General features: G+C 41.9%; 2 protein-coding genes and 1 long non-coding RNA gene across 4 annotated transcripts in view; all 3 read right to left on the bottom strand.

Moving 5' to 3' along the window:
- gstcd (glutathione S-transferase, C-terminal domain containing) overlaps positions 1-22,585 on the bottom strand; it is a 99,704-nt gene that overhangs the window by 36,920 nt on the left and 40,199 nt on the right. The gene's annotated exons all lie outside the window — the stretch shown is intronic.
- LOC308074912 (uncharacterized protein) lies at positions 963-9,816 on the bottom strand. Of its 2 annotated transcripts, none has more exons than XM_080414439.1 (2): positions 8,308-9,816; positions 963-8,256 (listed from the first exon to the last, which is right to left on the bottom strand). In XM_080414439.1, the coding sequence occupies exons 1-2, from the start codon at positions 9,699-9,701 to the stop codon at positions 2,604-2,606; spliced, it is 7,047 nt and encodes a 2,348-aa protein (XP_080270565.1). In that variant the 5' UTR covers positions 9,702-9,816; the 3' UTR covers positions 963-2,603. The 2 variants fall into 2 exon arrangements, with proteins under 2 accessions (XP_080270565.1, XP_080270566.1); XM_080414440.1 differs by having other exon boundaries at positions 8,362-9,816.
- Positions 12,229-17,034, bottom strand: LOC308074928. Its single transcript, XR_013932142.1, has 3 exons — positions 16,899-17,034; positions 15,496-15,546; positions 12,229-12,310 (listed from the first exon to the last, which is right to left on the bottom strand). It is a non-coding gene; the product is annotated as an uncharacterized lncRNA (long non-coding RNA).

The raw sequence follows: 22,585 nt of genomic DNA, 5'->3' as shown, positions 1-22,585 counted from the left end.
GTCATGGGGGTCCAAGGAATCCATCGTCACATAGTAGTTCACAGTTCAGTCCCCAGTGGAAGAAGAAGATGGTGTTATAGGTCTCAAAATAAATTATTAAAGCAGACTTGCCATTTTTTTTACCTTATTGTTCTGATCTGAGACATTGTGAGGAGAAAATACCCTGTGTATATAGAGTAAATGGCATATCTGCGATTTGCAAACAAGTTGTAAATACTCAGAAGACATTTCACGTTTTCCCCACACTTATATTGTCATGTTTTTAGTATAAGATTCAGCACCTTTTTTTCCCCAGCCTGATAATAGATATTAAATACCTTGTAATGTACTTGTGAATGTCTCACCATATAATACATGTGGAACCATTACGATACTTGTCGACCTGGCTAGTAGCCATTCCATTTTGTATATTGTAAGATAGATACTCCCCAGCATATCAGGCACATCAGTGTTACTTAATGGTGTCAATACCACAATGAAAAACTATTGTTTAGCCTACATTGTGACAGACTTGTCATCACCAGGCAGGAGTTTTGGATAAGCTCTAATGTCCATGTAGATTGCTTCACAATTGTACACACAGTAGAGGGATTGAAGTCCATTTTGTCCAGCAGGCAGAGATTATAGTCTGACACTTTCAATTACAAGCTTAAAACACCAAATTATAGAAGGCAAGAATTATTGTCAGTTAAACGAACAACTTGTGTATATTATGTTCATATGTGTATGGGTTTAGGCATTAATGAGATGTTACATTCCAAAGTTTCACTTTTTGTTCAGCTTTAGTAGTGAAGAACCCTTCTGATTGAGAATAGTAATACAAATTTAAAAAAACACATCTGTATTCATTGTAAATGTTAAATACATGTGACTAAATACATTACCAAACATATAGATTCACTTTTCAAACACATGGCAAAAAGAAAAATAAGTAGAGACAAAGCAGAGCAGATATAGTTTAAAGTATTTATTAACACAATTGTATTATTGGTACCTTTACTGTAAGCAACACCATTAATATATTTGGTATAATGTCCTATCAATTATTTTTACTATAGTTATTATGATTATATATGTAATTATGGTCATATTTTATGATTCTATATATAGGTTAATATGAGTTATTAGTGACAATTAAACAATTATATTTTATGATAACTATTACAATGCCTGTAAACAGTTTATTATTGACAGATATATTATTGATGCTCTAATGGTTATTATTATTACTACTATTACTGTTATTGTCCAAAATTATATTCTAACCTTTAAGTAATTTCAATATTTTCCAGGGTGAAGCAAAAAACCCGCCTCCTATTTCAGCCAATTTAGGAGTGCACGGGGAAAAAATTCTTGCACCGACCCCTTTGTTAAAAAAGGCGATCAAGCAAGCTCCTGGTAAATATATTAAACAAACTAATAAATGTAACATTCTGAAAAATAAGTAAAACTTTTAGGGCTGCAACTATATTGATTAAGTGAATTATCTCAAAGTGTATTTTGTAGATATCTAATTTTGTATTTATCAATGAATCAATGTGTAACATTTTCCATAATTATTTTGGGATTACATTTATTAGTTTAATTAAGAAACTAAGTCCTATTTTAATGCTTGTATATTGGCTGTTTGAATAAAATTAAATTTTTTGACAACATTTATTAAAAAATAATTTAGTCCTAATAAGTGTTACAGTCTTACAGCCCTAAAAACAAATGGTGAGTTAAAACATTTACAACATGCACATGTAAATATAAGGTAGTGGGTCATGAAAAGGCAGTATACAATCCAAAATAGTTTGTTATGCATTTTTTAGAATTGATTATTTTATGTGTGAGTTTGTTATTAAATTCAGGGATGGCCAATATTGTGTTTATAGAAATTGGGTACTACCGGTTCACGACCCACAACATAAATGACAATTAGAAATATGACAATTATTCACAAAGAACATTCCTGAAATGTAGAAAATGGTTAAAGGCAAAAACAATATCAGTGCTGGACGGCTTCTGAAAAACAGGGAAACAAGTGTTAGTGTTCTTTTCAAACAAATGCTTCACAATCAGTAATTATGAAAAAAGACAAAACAATGCTACAATATGAATAATACTAGCGACAAGAGAAAAAAGGTGAGATTTGGCTGCTGCGTAATGGGAGATTCCAAAGTATAGGTGCGGCTACGATGAGGCCCGGTCACTACTTGGGCAGCTGATTCACATGTTCCAGTGATATATCCAATGACAGGGTTGGTGATCAAGAGGTTCCATTGTTCGCAATCCGTTTGTTATTTAGTGTGGCAGATGAGACTTTGCGCTGGAGTGGCACCAGAGAATGATGTAGCGTTGGCTATGAATAGTTCATACCGTCAAACGATCATCTCTGGTGACCACTATTTGGGCAGCTCATTCACATGTTCCAGTGATATATCCAATGACAGGGTTGGTGATCAAGAGGTTCCATTGTTCGCAATCCTTTTGTTATTGAGTGCGGCAGATGTGATTTATAAGAGCAGGTCAGAATGCGTTTGGTGGGAAAGAGCACGATGTCCTTGAAACTAAGGTCTACATGGTTCCAGTGTTTGCAAGCTTGTCTTGCAGGCTATGCACTAGTCCTGATCGGAGGATAATACGCAATACACAGGATCATGGTAGCTGTAGTACGTACGTAGTACTCCAGACTGTAGACATTGCTCTGGTCTTGAGATGTAAATGTGATCCAACAGCGTGTTTTTGTCAGTAGTCTTCTCCTTGATCAGTTGTGTGTATCCTCTGGACTCGAGCAGCATCGCTATCGGAGTACCTACACTGGCCAGTAGATTTTCGTTGAAATCACCACAGACTACGATGGGATGGTGGTCCATCACTTCTAAGGAGTCCAGAAGCGCCTTCAGATTTTCCATGAACGGGTCATCGTAACGTGGTGGTCTGTACACTGCAGCGATCAGAAGCTTGACAGGGGACTCTATCTTGACGACCACAAACTCGAGGTTTGTCACATTGTGTAGGTAACGCTTTTCACATGCCTGGAAATGGTCCTTCACATACACAGCGACGCCACCGCCATTCTGTTCTGCACGTTCAGAACGGCTGGTGTACGAGATGTGCTTGTTGCGGCTGAACATGGTGTATCCATCCAATTGGAGACTGTCAGCCACAAAGGAGCCGGTGAGATGCGTCTCGGTCAAGCACAGGACATCTGCATGGGTCAGTTCGTGATGTTTTTTGATGTCCTGAATGTGTGCCGGTAAACTTTGCGTGTTGTGATGGACAATCGCGAGTGTTTGCGCCTGGCCTGTCGTCTCTCGATACTTCAACAGTGGCATAACACTGTCCAGTGAGGCGGTCTTCATGGATTCCAGGGCAGCTGTGATTGCAGGATCAGCATAGATTTTCTTCGCATCGAAGTCAATGATGTGCAATCCTTGCAATGACGTTGTCCTACTGAGGGCAACGTAGGCCATGCCTGGTTGGAAGATCCGTTTCAAGGAAACCACAGCAGATTGTGTAGTCATGCCTTGGACTTTGTGAGCTGTGCAAGCATATGCCAACTTGATGGGAAATTGCCTACGAAGCGTGTTATTGCTCAGGTGTTCCTCATATCTCTCGACGTACACTTGTGTACTGCCAGGTGTAGTTTTCCGGTATTTCTGTCCTGCTTCAGGCTTGTCTACTACAAGCCAAAGCTTGGCTACTCTACTCCCGTCCTCGTTTACGTGCATCTCTACACTAGCCATCTTGCCAAATGTCCCGTTCACAAGGCCATCCTCCACATCTATGTTCCTGATGATCACGATTGGGGCGCCTTCTGCAACCTGCAAGTTGTCAAGAAGATCGTTCTGCTCTCCTGTACAGGGACTGGCAAGGCGAGTCTTGTGGTTATGGACTTGCTTGTAGTCTTCCGCGGGTATGTTGACGATGTGGCTGTGGAGCGCAGACAAAGATTTGGCGTTGTGTTCGGACACCTCTTTGTTGGTTGCGAAGATGTGCACAACATCCTTAGGACAACGGTCACGCACAGTCACTCTCTGAGCAAGGAGTGCTTTGTCTCCGTCACTCAGCGGATCCTTCTTCGCTTTGACTCTCAACCTATTCAGAAGCTCTGCGTAGGGCAGATCATCTTTCTGTCGCATGATCTCGGTCAACGTGATCATCTGAAAGTGTTCGAGCAGAAGGTCCGGTTTGCCTTCCTCGAGCACACAGAGCGGTTTCCCACTTGACGTTGGAGGGAGCTGGTAAAAGTCGCCTACTACAAGTACCGACATGCCGCCGAATGGCCTCTTACTGCCTTTAATCTCTTGCAGTCTCCAGTGGATGTAGATAAACATAGCCTTTGAAATCATCGACACCTCATCTATGACGATGATCTCCGCATTTCCCAGCTTTGCCCTCACGTCATCCAATTTGTTTCCCAGTCCTATGTAGGGTGGTTTCAATTTTCTTGGCAACTTCAACAGGGAATGCAGTGTGTTTCCCGCGATGTTGTATGCCGCAGTTCCTGTAAACGCAGACAGCAGCACTGTGGGCATGGATGCATCCGTCTCCTCAAACAGTCTGGGGAGTCGACGGAGAATCCGTGTTGCCTCACCGTAGATGCACTTGATCAGGTGTGATTTGCCAGTTCCAGCACCCCCAGTGACAAAGAAGAAGAAGGGTTCGGGTTTCTGGTCGAGTACGCTCTTGAAGCACCATTCACGTACAGAGTGAAAGATGGAGGCTTGAGTCCGGTTGAGGTTTCGACACATTGAACGCAGATAATCGAGGCTCATTTGCGGAGCCGATACCCTGTGACCAACAATTGTACCCACCTCTTGACAACTGAACTCTGGGACGTCGTCTTGTTCGTCGTCTGCCTGTGGATCTTGATCTTGTTCGGCAAGACATTCCATCCGCTCGAGCTCATTTTCTGGGGCAATGTTGGCCCACGCATCTTCCGCAGGGCCATGCTTCATGAATTCCTCTAATGCTTCTTCCATCGATTTGCTGTGTTTTTCATACCTCATTTTGTTCTCATCAACAATGGCATTTGCGCGGCATGTCCATTTTTGTCCAGGTATTTTCACAGACGCAGAGTCGTAGAACTCCTTGTAGGTGGGGAAGATTGCGGTTTTCAGTGTGGTCTGATAGCGATGCGGAAGGTAAGCCTTCAGCAAGTTGCCGAAGTATTTCTCGGGGTCCTTCTGTTCCGAGAACTTCGCGTATCTGATAACCGCGGGTCGGCCATCCGTCGAGCGCTTCTTAATGGTTCCCATGTTGTCAGACAGCTTCAGGCAATCTGGCTTTTTTGCTTCGCTACCGTACACAATCCTGTACTCGGATGCAAATTCTGCTAGACACATGTTGTCAAACACCAGTGTTTTGGGTCTGGCGTTGTATTTGTCAAGAAGCCCTGACATCCACACTTGGTTCGAATCGGCTGGTCTTTTCTGCAGCAAGCTGAGCGGGAGGCTCATTTTCATTGCATTGTCATCCGTCGGGAGGAAGACAACTTCGCGGGAGCATTCCTTCAATTGCAAGCTGCAAGTTCGGGCCACTGCCTCCTGAGAGCTAACCTGTCTGTTTTTCACATATGCGTGAACAAGTTCGTTCATTGCACCCCTTTCGGTCACTTTTGTGGGGTCTATGCCTTCGACTACTTGTTTCAGAAGCTCACCCATCTCATGTTCGGCCTTGGATATGTAGGACAGCATGTATGAGATGCAAACAAAGTGGTCCAGGACAAACTGGATATCCATGTTGGCATTCCAGGCCTCCAGCAAAACTGGGTTGTAGTTGTTCACATAGCAGTCCTTGACTCCACGCTTCATCAAGAGGACCTGGACATTCCTCAAGTCTTCAAGATAGCTGTCGTACTCTTCGTGAGTCAAATTGCACTTTGCCAGCAACTCTGAGAGATCGGTCAGTTCTGATGGCAAGTCCAGAAGTAGATCATACAGAGGTTTGAGTTTGGCCAAAGCAGCTTGTGCTCTTGCCCTCTGTTGTTTGCCTATGCCTTCGGTACTCCTCTTTGCACTTTCGTTTGCTCCTTCATTTCCTCCTGTTGCGCCCCTTTCGTTTTCATCCGTGACTTCCTCCATTGGATCAACTGGCGTTGGGTTAGTTAACCAGGTTGTGTCCACTGGTGCCTTGGGGAATCCAAACCTGCATGTCTTGTTACCTTTCTTACAGGACTTTGTGTGGTTTTTGCTGTGCATCTGAACTTCTTGGACAATTCGGTGAAGCACAGGATTTTCGTTTGGATCAGGCAGCTGGCACGAAATGTAGCGGTCCGCAAATTCGCATATCTTCTCGTCCGAGTCTTCTCCAAGTTTGGGGGCGTCGGCTACCCACATTAAGGCGTGAACATGCGGCGAACCCCGGTTTTGATACTCGATTCTATGGAACCAGTCTATGACGTGTCCGATTGGGCGAGCATCAGACCGCAGCAGTTTTGAATACGCAGAATGAACTCGCTTGTCAAACATTCGCATGGTAGTCACTGCATTGCTTCTGAGGATGTCACATTTCTCATTCCAGTCCAGCTTGTCAAAATCCACTATTTGGCCTTGCTGTGCTTTTATTGCCGTTATGACCTCTGGCCATCTGAATTCTGCAGCACTTAAGGTCAAAAAGAAGGTAGGTGGGCCTAACTGACGGACCATGGCAAACAAATCATACATGGTCTTCTGCCAGTAGGCTGGCGTCCCCCTAAGGGGTTGCATGAACCTTGTTGCATCCCGGTTTCTGACCAGTCTCTCAACTTCATGCTTGTCCTGCAACATCTTGTTGGAGATCCTGCGACCATCCTTGGTAAAGGGTTTGCCCTTCCTCAATTGAATTGAGATGGTGTTTTTTGCCAAGTGGGTCTCTGTAACAAACTGGGCAAAAAAGAGATAGCTTTGGTCTCTTGCAAAACGATCATCAACATTGAAAAGCCTTGCGTTGAAGTACCTGCTTGGTGTCAGTTTGAGCTTTCTCTTCCGATCCAACGTGTTCTCTCCAGTTGGAAACAATGTAGGGAAGGCCCTTGCTTCGAGGTTAGGGGCTGTGCTATAGCTGACAGGCCTGTTTCCTTCAGCTGGGGCGATGCAGAATATGCCATCTCCGTATGTCATTGTCTCTTGTCCAATGTCATCCGGTTCCAAGCAACTGTCCAGGCCATGTCCAGGTCTCAGCGCATCTTGCTCATCTTGGGCAGTGGGTGGATGTTGATCCACTCTCTGTGATGGGTCGAGGGTTTCAGTCGCATCGGCTACTTCCATCATTTCGGCGTCGTCACAACTGTCCATGACTTCGTCTGTGCCCGTCTGTTCAACAGTGGGTAGGTCTTCAAGTTCAACAGTGGGTAGGTCTTCAAGATGGCCCTCCACATTTTCATCGTTGATGCTCTCATCATCTCGGATTGTGATGTTTTTGTAGTCGGGGTGTGTCTCGATGAGTTTCCTCAAGCCCAGTAAGACATTGGTCATATTGACAGTGTGAAACAAATGATAACCTTTGTACCGCAGACGTCTCTTCAGTTTCACCCTGTACAAACGGGATGAGTCGAGCCTTCTGGGTAGGGTGTTTACTGTGGTTTCCACGTCTGCTGGCACGCACACCACAGCACCATATATAGCACTCTGTTTGCCTTTAGGAAGTGTGAGAATCTTGGCAAATGGTATGTCTATTGCCGATATTTGTCTTTCCAGCACATTGAGTTGGCGGAGCTCTGGAGGAATGGGTGCAAGTTCCAGGTTGTTTGCGACAGCCAAGCGTGGCATTCTTCCTGCTACTACACTATTGTGACAGCTTTGACAAATCCACTCTTTTCGCCTTTCTTCGGGTACAGTGCAATCTTCCGGCCCTCCACATTGATCATCACACGAATGAAGGTATTTGCCTGTCAAGCAGGCAGCAACCACGCGGGGTTTGATCGTGTAATTTGACCGATGACAAACATACACTTGATCAGAGAAAAGAGTCCGATGGCACGTTGTGCAAACAAAAGTTGGTCCATGTTTTATGACTTTCTGGAAACTCGCTATAGCGCCTTGTAGTAGCTCATTCTGTTGGGGTGCGGTAGGTAAATCTATCCTCGCAGTATCTAAATCTTTCATCGCTTTTACAGCAATGCCCCGTTTGCGCAGGACATCACATAAGTCCTTGTATCTATTTCTTATTCTCATTGAACGTCGGATGTCACGGCGCATCTTGAAGAATGGGTCCGTTTTGCATCTGCGGGCCATGTAGGACTTCATGTGTTCCCTGACCTTTCTCCTGAACTCCTCATCTTCTCTGAACCTCTTGTTTACATAAGCATTGTGCTTCTTTCTAAACTCATCTTTATTTAACCTCCTTTTGCCATAAGCCCTTTTCTTCTCTCTAAACTCCTCATCTTCATTGAACCTCCTTTTGCCATATGCCTTCTGCTGGACCCGACGCTGCCCTCTGAACTCTTCATCTTCACTGAATCTCCTGTTGAAATATGCCTTCTTGAATTTGTTTTGCTGTTCCTTGAATTTTTTATCCGTTATACATCTCATGGCAATGTATTTGTTCATGTATTCCTTCCTTGGAGTCCTCGGTTTTTCCTTGGTATCAGATTGCAGTTGATCCTCTCTTAGTCTCCTCATTATTTTCCGTTTCCGTTGTTGACTCATTTTGTTGGCTCTTTCATTTGTAGTGTCTGACATCACTTGTGTTGATGGTGAATGGCCTGCCTGCAGAGAATGCTTGGTGATTGGAGGTCCAGTGTTTGTTTCATCCTGGCTAGTTTGATCGACAGGCTCTTTGTGATGCAGGTTGTCAGGATGAACTTGCACTGTTGACAGATGGGGTGACCGAGCATTTGTCTGTTCAAATGTCACTGGCATGAAGTCAAACTGCATTTGGTCAATCCTGTTCGATGAATGTGAGAAGTCAATTAGCTGGTCAATTTTAGCGAACAGATCATCCAACTGAGTGAAGGTCATCATTACAGCTTTTCCTCCAGGCAAAGGTAGGCCATCAGCACTTCTCTGGTGAGAGTCAAACAGTCCATATCTTCCAGACCTGTCTCTAAAAACGGCAATAGTGTGTGGTGATACTGTTAGGAGTGCATATTTGACATTCTCAGACAGACACTTAAGTCTTTCCTGAAGCTTCAGCCACCAATGCCGTCGGTAGGGCTCTCCCTCAGCTCTCATAAATCCCATGTCCACGTTAGATTTTTTCACGGAGTACGTATTGTGCTCCGTTTCCACCTTGAGAGGTACTTCCTCCATTGTCAGCTGGCATGACTTAAACTGCTTTTGTCTTTTTAGTTGTTCTATTGTTCTTTTATACAGACTGTCTCCCTTGTCCAGTATCTTGTCAAGATCATCCATCTTCAAGTCAAGACCTTCATGTTGGTGAGCCAAAAATGTCAGAGCCATGCATGTACACTGCCGATTCTTTGACATTTTGGAAAACTTATGATGATTTTGGCTTTTGGATGCCTGCACAGATTTCACAGAGGGATGCATGGTGCATGCTTGTTGTACAGGGTCATTGTTGGAAAGGTCCATGGCCTCGCCAATGTTGTCTTGTTCTTCAACATCAGACTGTGCATGTTGCTGAGCTGTTTCTAACACAGGCTCCATGGCTGGACTAAATGTCTTTTGTGTCCCTTCATCGACCTCTGTGCAACTGTTTGGTGAATCTGTATGGGCCAACTTAGCATCCCAGCATTTCTTTTTAGCGATAGATTTCTTCCCACGACGGGGCATGATGTCACCAAGTTTTAGATCTGAACTTGTATTAAAATGTACACTCTTTACCAAAAAACAACCTTCAACCTTCAATACTAGAGTAGCATTAGTCACAAATCACTCTAGGCATCAAGAATCAACTTAACTTACCGTTAAAAAGTCACCAGAGGAGCTGTTTTGATCTGATGAACACTAGAATAAAAAAATAGAACAATTTCAGACTAGCGCTATAGTTTTACAATATAATTACTTGTTAGATTATTTTTTTTCTACCGTTATATTCTTGTGTAAAAAAACGTGTGCCATTTTATGACAGTAGATTTTCAGGCCGCTGCGCAGCCTTCAAACCTAGTCCTATGTTGCGCTGCTAAGAGCGTTGGTCACTGAAGCATGGCCATTTAAAGTGTTTTACACTGCTATAGCAACTACCAAGTTTGGGGCGTTAAACATGCTCGGAACTGTAGTTATGGCTGTTTAAAGGGCACATTTTTTATGAAAATCTTTGTCTATGATCAAGTATCGGTATATATGAAGTCATTTCTCTGACTGCGTTGAGTTCTTTCATCTTTCCATAATGTGCATTATTGGTGTGTTAGCAATCTAACAGCTGCATTTGTATGTATGGTGCTTATTTTATTTATATACATCTACCATTCATGCAATTATGGCTATGATAGACATAGCTGACATTCCCTTGTTGAACTTTAACTATTCAAGATTTTATACAATATTAACCAAAATATTTGGAAAAGTAGAACTAAAGAGAGAAAGTATTACATAAGCATATATGTCTACCAAAGATTATGTATATGATGAGTACACCATAGAATTGAAGTACGCATATCATCTGCATAGTTTATATTAGGTATAGCAGTGTGGGAAAATAATGCATTAATTCATAAGTTTACTGTTGCAAACACTAATGTTACCATTTATCTGTAGAGTAATGGTGTAACCATTTTGTTTTATTCCATTTGAATTATTTGATTAAGAATGGCTGACAGCTTTGACTAAATTGGATCCTATTACCTTTTAAAAATGTGTGGAAACAGAATGTAATTAGAGAAAGTGCTCCAAGAGGTCTCTACCAGGTTAGGTCGGTTATTGTGGGCCAGTAATGTTTGGAATACGTCAATCAGGATGAATATGAAAAACTGGACAGATTTGTTTTTGATCACTTGACTATGAAGATAATGTGTACCGATTTGCGTGATGTTTGGACAACATTTGTGGGACTAATTTGAAAACAATTGTTTCGCAAAAACATGGCTCCTGATGGAGCTATAATAGGGCAATGTTTTTGTGCGTGCAAAGTTTCACCGCAATCAGACGGTGCTACAATGATTTGCGGTATTTTGTTCAAAATAGGCCACTCTTGCACACTTAAGTTGTCAATCTTAGCTAATCAGGATGGAATATGAAAGGTCCACCAGATCCGTCTTGATCAAATGACTATTTGCGCGCAATTTGGATTAAAATCTGAATGAGTAATATCAAAAATAGTTTTACACAAGTCAGCCACCTGATGGCGCTATAAAAGGCAGATGTGAAAAATGCAGGGCAAAGGCTTTTTCTTGGCCACTAGGGAGTGTGCATACAAAGTTTTACACAGATCGGTGCAGTTATAGGTAAAAACATGAATCGACCTGCTTTAGCGCCACCATGAGGCTGACGTGACATTTTTCAAGTGGCATTTGTTCCTCTGCCTAGTGGGAATGTGCGTGCAAAATGTCACAGAAATTGTACGCCGTGTTCATGATTTGAGGCATTTTGTTCAAAACGGAGCATTCCTGCAAACTTTGGAAGCCAATCTTAGCCAATCAGGATGGAATATGACAAATCTGAAAGACCAGTTTCGTTTAATGACAATAGAGATACTGTGTACCGATTAGCGTCATGTTTGGACAACATGTGTAGGAGCACGGTCAAAAGTGTGTTTTGCAAAAAAGCAATTACTAGCCCATGTGACCAATTTGGGACAGAATTCTGCTCTTGCATCCAGACAGCGTGTGTGCACAGTTTCACTGCCATCAAGCCAACGGTACCAGAGATTGACTGTCCACAGACAGAATGACACACAAAAAGACAGACAGGGTGCAAAACAGTCTCAGCCATGCCTTCCGGCCTGACGGAGACAATAAAGAGTGCAAAATAAGCAAACATAATAGGAGTTGGCATTTTAAAAATAAAGAAAATGTGTTTCAATTAAGCTAATCATCTGGGGACCAACAAAATAATTTGGGGACCCCTCTTGGAATCTTGATAACCCCATGCATGTAATGCGCCGATCTCTGTGAGAACGGCGGTCACAGAGATTATTCCATGATTTTTCAAAGGTACAGTAAAATCACCGTTTTTGCTGGCAGCACTGGCACACTATTGATATGGCAGTCAAAGAGTTAAACTAAATAGAGTATATATATTGGCAATGTCTCCTTAAAAACTGACAATGGATTGACCCCAAGACAATTTCCATATGCCAACATTAGATAGATCTAAAACGCTTTGATTTGCACATGTGTCATGTTATGTTAAACAAACCTTGCAGTAGTGCAGTCTGGGATGGTCCCCTCAGTCCACTGCTGTGTTGGCCAAGATATCAGGTCCGGTGTACAGCCACGCCACAGCTGAAATTTTCAATCAAAAATACTGTATTTAGAAAAAAATATAAAAGTAAATGCATGTAGTGACAAGCTGTCAAGTGAATTTGTATATTGGCTATTTAAAATAAGGCAACAAGTTTACAGTGAGTTTGTAGATCTGCTATTTTCAAATATGTATAATGCCTTGTTATCACATGGCTACAGATGTCTGCCAATTTGGTGATAATGGAGATAATTGTAAAATAGCAGATTTAGAAGCTCACAACGCGTCGCATTGTGAGATTGTAGATCAGCTATTTTCAAATGTACAAGCTGAAGCTCACAACGCGTCGCATTTTGAGCTAGTAGATCTGCCATTTTCAAATAGCCAAAGTTTAAATAGGGCTGAAGTGGTTAGTGTAGCCTATGTTTTTTAAACAACAATCTAAATCTACAAAGTAACTCAAGTTTTCAAAACATTGTAGTGGATTACAAGTACAATATTTGTCTATCACTGCCAACAGATAGATAGATCTTGAAAATTGAACCAGACAAGTCAGTGTGCTGAAAAATTGGCCACATATGGATAAGACAGACACAGATGAGACGCAGGGCCTGTTAAATGGCATCAACAATGGGTCATTTATTCAACCCCTAACCACACCTCCAATCACCCCCCTATTATCACCTTTCAGTCAGCTGACAACTCTATAGAAACTTGAAGCAACACATACTTGTCACCTGTACATGCATAATAGACAATAGCAGATCTACAAGCTCAGAAGTGATCTACAAGTGAGCTATGTAGATCAGCCAATTAAAATTAAGCAACAAGCTTACAGTGAGCTTGTAGATCTGCTATTTTCCAAACATTACAAACTCAGTGAGTTTGTAGATCTGCTATTTTCAAATATGTATAATGCCTTGTTATCACATGGTTACAGATGTCTGCCAATTTGGTGATAATGGAGATAATTGTAAAATAGCAGATTTAGAAGCTCACAACGCGTCGCATTGTGAGATTGTAGATCAGCTATTTTCAAATGTACAAGCTCAAGCTCACAACGCGTCGCATTGTGAGCTAGTAGATCTGCCATTTTCAAATAGCCAAAGTTTAAATAGGGCTGAAGTGGTTAGTGTAGCCTATGTTTTTTAAACAACAATCTAAATCTACAAAGTAACTCAAGTTTTCAAAACATTGTAGTGGATTACAAGTACAATATTTGTCTATCACTGCCAACAGATAGATAGATCTTGAAAATTGAACCAGACAAGTCAGTGTGCTGAAAAATTGGCCACATATGGATAAGACAGACACAGATGAGACGCAGGGCCTGTTAAATGGCATCAACAATGGGTCATTTATTCAACCCCTAACCACACCTCCAATCACCCCCCTATTATCACCTTTCAGTCAGCTGACAACTCTATAGAAACTTGAAGCAACACATACTTGTCACCTGTACATGCATAATAGACAATAGCAGATCTACAAGCTCAGAAGTGATCTACAAGTGAGCTATGTAGATCAGCCAATTAAAATTAAGCAACAAGCTTACAGTGAGCTTGTAGATCTGCTATTTTCCAAACATTACAAACTCACAGTGAGTTTGTAGATCTGCTATTTTCAAATATATATAATGCCTTGTTATCACATGGCTACAGATGTCTGCCAATTTGGTGATAATGGAGATAATTGTAAAATAGCAGATTTAGAAGCTCACAACGCGTCGCATTGTGAGATTGTAGATCAGCTATTTTCAAATGTACAAGCTCAAGCTCACAACGCGTCGCATTGTGAGCTAGTAGATCTGCCATTTTCAAATAGCCAAAGTTTAAATAGGGCTGAAGTGGTTAGTGTAGCCTATGTTTTTTAAACAACAATCTAAATCTACAAAGTAACTCAAGTTTTCAAAACATTGTAGTGGATTACAAGTACAATATTTGTCTATCACTGCCAACAGATAGATAGATCTTGAAATTGAACCAGACAAGTCAGTGTGCTGAAAAATTGGCCACATATGGATAAGACAGACACAGATGAGACGCAGGGCCTGTTAAATGGCATCAACAATGGGTCATTTATTCAACCCCTAACCACACCTCTAATCACCCCCCTATTATCACCTTTCAGTCAGCTGACAACTCTATAGAAACTTGAAGCAACACATACTTGTCACCTGTACATGGAAAATCAATAGACAATAGCAGATCTACAAGCTCAGAAGTGATCTACAAGTGAGCTATGTAGATTGGCCATTTAAAATGAAGCAACAAGCTTACAGTGAGCTTGTAGATCTGCTATTTTCCAAACATTACAAACTCACAGCAAGCTTGTAGATCTGCTATTTTCGAATATGTATAATGCCATGTTATCACATGGCTACAGATGTCTGCCAATTTGGGATATAATAGGAAAATAGCAGATCTACAAGCTCAGAAAATCAGCTTGTAGATATGCTATTTTAAATAAAGGTTAAGTGGTGTGACCATGTGTGACCCCACACACACACACACACACACACACACACACACACACACACACACACACACACACACACACACACACACACACACACACACACACACACACACACACACACACACACACACACACACACACGAGATAGATCTTGAAAATTGAACCAGACAAGTCAGTGTGCTGAAAAATGTGCCACATATGGATAAAACAGACACAGATAAGACACAGGGCCTGTTAAATGGCATCAACAATGGGTCATTTATTCAACCCCTAACCACACCTCCAATCACCCCCCTATTATCACCTTTCAGTCAGCTGACAACTCTATAGAAACTTGAAGCAACACATACTTGTCACCTGTACATGCATAATAGACAATAGCAGATCTACAAGCTCAGAAGTGATCTACAAGTGAGCTATGTAGATCAGCCAATTAAAATTAAGCAACAAGCTTACAGTGAGCTTGTAGATCTGCTATTTTAAATAAAGGTTAAGTGGTGTGACCATGTGTGACCACACACACACAATTTATTCAACCCCTAACAACACCTCTAATCACCTTTCAGTCAGCTGACAACTCTATAGAAACTAGAAGCAACACGCACTTGTCACCTGGATACCAGTGGTTCTCAAACTATTGTAATGTCAAAGAGCAGACCCCCATAACCTAGTATTTGACCCCAAGTCAATGTCAATAAGCCAACATTAGATAGTTACACATCTAAAATAGGATCAGGATGTTACACACCTTGCAGTAGGTCTGGGATGGTCTGTCTGTCACCTGGGTCCACAGCCAGAGCTGTAAAAAAAGAAATACAAAATTTTAGACACAGAGTTATGAAAGTACATGCATATCAATAGACAATAGCAGATCTACAAGCTCACAAGTGATCTACAAGTGAGCTTGTAGATAAGCTATTTAAAAAAGGCTACAAGTTTAAAGTGAGCTTGTAGATCTCCTATTTTCAAATATGTATAATGCCTTGTTATCACATGGCTACAGAGTCTGCCAATTTTAGAGATAATTCTTAAATAGCAGATCTACAAGCTCACAATGTATAGCATTGTGAGCTTGTAGATCTGCCATTTTCAAATAGAAAAGTTTGAGTAGGGCTTAAGTGGTTAATGTAGCCAATGTTTTTTAAATAATAATCAAAATCAACTAAAGTAGTTTTCAAATAATTGTAGTGGATCAAAAGTTCAATATTTGCCTCTGAGATGAAGTACAATACAAGTACAATAGTGGATAGAAGTACAAGCAGAATATTTATCTATCTATGCCTGCCAACTGTCTGTGTCGAGACAGACACAAACAAAGCTCCAAGGAGCTGTGTGTGACGTCACTGCCATGCGGAAGTTGTAAGCATACATTTATAGCCGTTAGCATCGGTTAGCCTAGCTGACGAATCCTTGTTGTTTTTAACCTAGTTTCAGAGCAACTTTCGCTGCTTAAAGTTAGTTCTAGCAGATCTACAAGCTCAATTTTAGCAGACAAGATATAACAAATGCAATGTTGATTAAAAGCTGCATTCTGCGTTATATAATGAATTGTTATGACAGGTCGATGACTCGATGGTGACATGATTGTATGAAAACAAAGTCACCAACAAACTTAACCTGGCGATTGCACTTAATTCATTTAAGGCCCGTACATGTACATACACGTTCAAATTTCAAATATAAAGTGCTTACCTCATGGCCACGGATGTAACAATTCCGTTCGGGCCTTCAGAAGTACCCGTATCTTCAGTATTGTTAAATAAAAAGCATTTTAATCCGATCGGTGGACATTTTCTCAGCATGTCCTCCATATGCTTTCAACTACGCGACCCCATCGGTTGGTAGGTGTACTGCACTCTGATAGAGTGTGCTAACTATGAGGAAATGGCCACCGATCGGATTAAAATGTTTTTTTATTGAACAATACGATAGATACGGCTACTTCTGAGGTCCCATACATAATTATAACATCCGTGGCCATGGGGTAAAAACTTTGTTTGAAATCTGAACGTTGAAGTAGATTAGAGGGTCCAAAAAGGGAGAAAGTGCAAACACCAGGTTGCAGTTCATCCATGACCGTCGTGTGATCCAAGGCTACAGAGTCAGACATACATCAGAGTTATGGAAGCGATATAAAGTAATATTACTCACCTCAGACAAAAGACGGCGAAATGAAAGTCTTCCGAAGAAAACAAAGTAGATCGATGATATAATATGAAGCTAAATCAAGTAGATCCTTTTCCAATAGTAAATGACCGAGGCTATCGCAGGATTTTGATTTGTGAGAAGGAAGCGTGTGTGCTGTGAGTCTAAGGGGAGGGACAAAATCAGCAAGAGCTGTGATTGGTCTGCTCAGGCAAAAGGGTCAAAACAAGCCCGGGCAAGCCCTCTCGCACCCCCCCCCCCCCCCCCCCACGAACCTCGCGTCACCAGTGTTTCCAACTCGGAGGAACCCCCCCCCCCACACACACACACACACACACACACACACACACACGCACACACACACACACACACACACACGCACACACACACACAAGAACACGCATGCGTGCACGTACGCACACACACTTAGGTAAACCATTTCCGTATCCTTTCTAAAGCGGATGCAGCCGTTGGCTCTGAAATGCATGTAAAATGATGCTGCTTTCATAGAACAAACAAAAAGACATTGAAGTATTAACCAAAAATAGATACATTTTGCAAATGCAAATGCAAACGTCATTTTATTAATTTAAAAGTTAAAAAGAAGAAGTTAGCGAAATATATAACAGCAATAATAATAATAATAATAATAATAATAATAATAATAATAATAATAATAATAATAATAATTTAAAAAAAAACACAGAAGCCAGTTACATTCCTAATTTCTCCCAGAAAATATACTTAAAGTACCAGAAGTAAAAGTAGCAATTATGCAGAATGTCCCATTTCAAGTTTTCAAATGCATACAGTGTATACAAATCTTTAGAAAATAGCAGATCTACAAGCTCACAACGCATCGGGCACTAGGGATAACTGGGCACCAAAACCTAGGGAAATGTGGGCACCTGGTCAACTGGGCACTAGGGACAACTGGGCACTAGGGACAACTGGGCACCAAAACCATCTGGGCAGTAGGGACATGTGGGCACCTGGACAACTGGGAACTGGGCATTTGGGACATGTGGGCATCTGGACAACTGGGCACCTGGAGGAATGGGCACCTGAATTAGGATTTGTGTTTTTTGTACTTTACACAGCATGATAAGCTCACAACGCATCGGGCAATAGGGATAACTGGGCACCAAAACCTAGGGAAATGTGGGCACCTAGTCAACTGGGCACTAGGGACAACTGGGCACCAAAACCATCTGGGCACTGGGCACTTGGGACATGTGGGCATCTGGACAACTGGGCACCTGGAGGAGTGGGCACCTGAATTAGGATTTGTGTTTTTTGTACTTTACACATTATGATGCTTTGTTGCTGTCTCCGCCAGGCCAAAAGGCATGGCCGAGACTATGTTTTGCACCTTGTCCGTTCGTTTGTCCGTCCGTCCATGTGTGTGTCCTTCGCCCCCCTCCGTCCGGCATGCATTATAGCGCCACGAGGAGGCCGCTTTTTGCAAAACCATTTTTTATGAAAGTACTCCTAGAGATTTGATCCAAACATTACACAAATTGGTACACAGTAGTGATGCGCGGACCTGCACGGGAGCCCAACCCGCCCGCGAAAATGAATATAAATCATCAACTCAGCCCACGCTGCAAACCGCCAAAAAAAAAAAAAGACGCACACAAGCAAGTCCATTAAATTGCTTTCCAGAGAGAGAGGGGGACAGAGGGGGACAGAGAGAAAGAGAGCTCGCGCGCGAGAGAGAGAAGGTAAGTTTTGGTGGGGTCTTTTGTCCGTGGGTTGAAAAAACATGTTTTTGCATCAAACGGTTACATTTTGCGCATTTGTGGCGCCCCCTATGGATCAAAGTGGAAATGCTTTTGGGGATTCGTTGAGTAAACCACCCTCGACATGTGATTCAAATTTGGGATCGATTGGACGTTTCGTTCGTGATTTTTGGCATTTTTGGTAAAATGGGCCCCTCCCACTAACTTTGGAAGCCAATTACGGACGAACGGTAAGGACTATCAAAATGCAATTTGGAAAGGTTTATCTAATGGGTCCATAGATCACGTGTACAGATTTTTGTGAAATTTGGACAAAATCTGTAGGAAAAGGTGCAAAAAGTGTGTTTTGAAGAAAATTCAAAATGGCGGAAAATCTATCCAGACGCAAATGGGCGTGGCCTATATGGGGAGATGCGTCGTGACCCAAGGAATCCAGGTGAAAAGAAATTTTGATTTTGCGACCTACGGTTCAAGAGTTAAAGGCCAAAACGTAAAGGGGGCTGTTATAGCGCCACCATGTGGCCGAATGGTGTGATATTTTTTTTAAATAATTTTAAATAAATTATGAACCTCCCCTCCAAATCTGGTAACTCTAGCTCTTACGGTTTCTGAGAAAAAAATACTTGAATTTGAGTTTTTTCACTTTTCCATTAAAGCGGATGGGGAAATTTAATGCACTTATAAATCAATATCAATTAAACTATTTAACCAATCTCTTAGCAAAATACAAGCGCACGATTCCCGCTCAAGACGGTCATTTTGACATATGGCACGACATTGGGGGATAAAAACTGTGGGAGGAGTAGCAGCCCGAAGTATTGTTTATCTAGCTGGAATAATAAAGTGTATAGAGTACTATAGTCTGGTTGCCCTGTTAGGGCAACCACACTAACTAGACCCGTCGCAATTCAGGGCAATTGCAAAGTGTGGTTGCGCCGACGCCGGTCGTGGGCTGCGGCCGCCGGGACTCGAGGAATACGCTGGGAGGAATACTGTCGGAGGCTGCGCCAATTACATTGTCACGTCTCTCATGAGATCACTTGCGTTTCATTTTGAGAGGATCGATCCACCCCGAAATAATGTTTTTGCATTAAACGGTTACATTTTGCGCATTTGTGGCGCCCCCCTATGGATCAAAGTGGAAATGCTTTTGGGGATCCGTTGAGTAAACCACCCTTGACATGTGATTCAAATTTGGGATTGACTGGAGGTTTCGTTTGTGATTTTTGGCCTTTTTTGTAAAACGGGCCCCTCCCGCTAACTTTGGAAGCCATTTAAGGCCGAACCGTAAGAACTATCAAAATACAGCTTGGAGACGTTTATTGCATGGGTCCAGAGATCATGTGTACCGATTTTTGTGAAATTTGGACAAAATATGTGGGAGGAGGAGCTAAAAGTGTGTTTTGAAGAAAATTCAAAATGGCGGAAAATCTATCCAGACGGAAATGGGCGTGGCGTACATGGGGAGCTGCGTCATGACCCAAGGAATCTAGGGGAAAAGAAATTTTGATTTTACGACCTACGGTTCAAGAGTTATAGGCCAAAAGGTAAAGTGGGCTGTTATAGCGCCACCATGTGGCCGACTGGTGTGATTATTTTTTAAATAATTTTGCAATAAACTATTAACCTCCCCTCCAAGTCATGTAACTGTAGCCCTTATGGTTTCCGAGAAAAAAATACTTGAATGGGAGTTTTTGCAATTCCCATTAAAGTGGATGGGGAAATTTAATGCACTAATAAATCAATATCAAAAAATCTATCCAGACGCAAATGGGCGTGGCCTATATGGGGAGATGCGTCGTGACCCAAGGAATCCAGGTGAAAAGAAATTTTGATTTTACGACCTACGGTTCAAGAGTTATAGGCCAAAACGTAAAGGGGGCTGTTATAGCGCCACCATGAGGCCGATTGGTGTAATTATTTATGCAATAATTTTGCACTAAATATTGAACCTACCCACCAAATCTTGTAACTCTAGCCCTTACGGTCTTAGAGAAAAAAATACTTGAATTTGAGTTTTTTCACTTTTCCATTAAATCGGATGGGGAAATTTAATGCACTAATAAATCAATATCAATTAAACTATTTAACCAATCTCTTAGCAAAATACAAGCGCACGATTCCAGGTCAAGACGGTCATTTTGAGATATGGCACAACATTGGGGGATAAAAACTGTGGGAGGAGTAGCAGTTTGAAATATTGTTTATCTATAAATAAATAAAGAGTATAGAGTACTATAGTCTGGTTGCCCTGTTAGGGCAACCACACTAACTAGACGCGTCGCAATTATGGGAAATTGCAAAGTGTGGTTGCGCCGTCGCCGGTCGCAGGTTGCCGCCGCCCGGACTTGAGGAATATGCTTGGAGGAATACCGTCGGAGGTCGCGTGACGTGCCATTCGAATTTGGTGCTGATTGGATCCTGTGTTCGTGATACATGGCGTTTTGATTTGAAGAAATAGGCCCCTCCCACTAAAATAAATAAGCCCCTCCCACAAATGTAGCGGGCCAATGACATCGTCATGTCACTCCTGAGATCACCTGCTTTTCAATTTGAGAGGAGTGATCCCCCCAAAAATCATGTTTTTGCATCAAACGGTTACGTTTTGCAGAGTTGTGGCGCCCCCTATGGCTCAAAGTGGAAATGCTTTGGGGGATTTGTTGAGTAAACCACACTTGACATGTGATTCAAATTTGGGATTGACTGGACGCTTCGTTCGTGATTTGTGTTTTTTTTTGTAAAACGGGCCCCTCCCGCTAACTTTGGAAGCCATTTACGGACGAACGGTAAGGACTATCAAAATGCCGTTTGGATATCTTTATCGCATGGGTCCATAGATCACGTGTACCGATTTGTGTGAGATTTGGACAAAATTTGAAGGAAAAGGAGCAATAAGTGTGTTTTGAAGAAAATTCAAAATGGCGGAAAATATATCCTGACGCAAATGGGCGTGGCCTATATGGGGAGCTGCGTCATGACCCAAGGAATCTAGGGAAAAATAAATTTTGATTTTACGACCTACGGTTCAAGAGTTATAGGCCAAAAGGTAAAGTGGGCTGTTATAGCGCCACCATGTGGCCGACTGGTGTGATTTTTTTTTAAATAATTTTGCAATAAACTATTAACCTCCCCTCCAAGTCATGTAACTCTAGCCCTTATGGTTTCCGAGAAAAAAATACTTGAATGGGAGTTTTTGCAATTCCCATTAAAGTGGATGGGGAAATTTAATGCACTAATAAATCAATATCAAAAAATCTATCCTGACGCAAATGGGCGTGGCCTATATGGGGAGATGCGTAGTGACCCAAGGAATCCAGGTGAAAAGAAATTTTGATTTTACGACCTACGGTTCAAGAGTTATAGGCCAAAACGTAAAGGGGGCTGTTATAGCGCCACCATGTGGCCGATTGGTGTGATTTTTTTTAAAATAATTTTGGACTAAATTATGAACCTCCCCTCCAAATGTGGTAACTCTAGCTCTTACGGTTTCTGAGAAAAAAATACTTGAATTTGAGTTTTTTCACTTTTACATTAAAGCGGATGGGGAAATTTAATGCACTAATAAATCAATATCAATTAAACTATTTAACCAATCTCTTAGCAAAATACAAGCGCACGATTCCCAGTCAAGACGGTCATTTTGACATATGGCACGACATTGGGGGATAAAAACTGTGGGAGGAGAAGCACGGCAAAGTATTGTTTATCTATAAAGTTCATCAAGTACTATAGTCTGGTTGCCCTGTTAGGGCAACCACACTAACTAGACGCGTCGCAATTCAGGGCAATTGCAAAGTGTGGTTGCGCCGACGCGAGTCGCGGGTCGCTGCCGCCGGGACTCGGGGAATAAGCTGGGAGGAATACCGTCGGAGGCCGCGTGACGTGCCATTCGAATCGGGTGTCAATCGGATCCTGCCTTCGTGATACATGCCGTTTTGATTTTAGGAAATA

The sequence above is a fragment of the Gymnoscopelus braueri genome, assembly GCF_963280865.1.
Source record: "Gymnoscopelus braueri genome assembly, chromosome: 2".
NCBI classification, from domain to species: domain Eukaryota; kingdom Metazoa; phylum Chordata; class Actinopteri; order Myctophiformes; family Myctophidae; genus Gymnoscopelus; species Gymnoscopelus braueri.
This window is presented reverse-complemented; position numbering and strand designations above follow the sequence as displayed.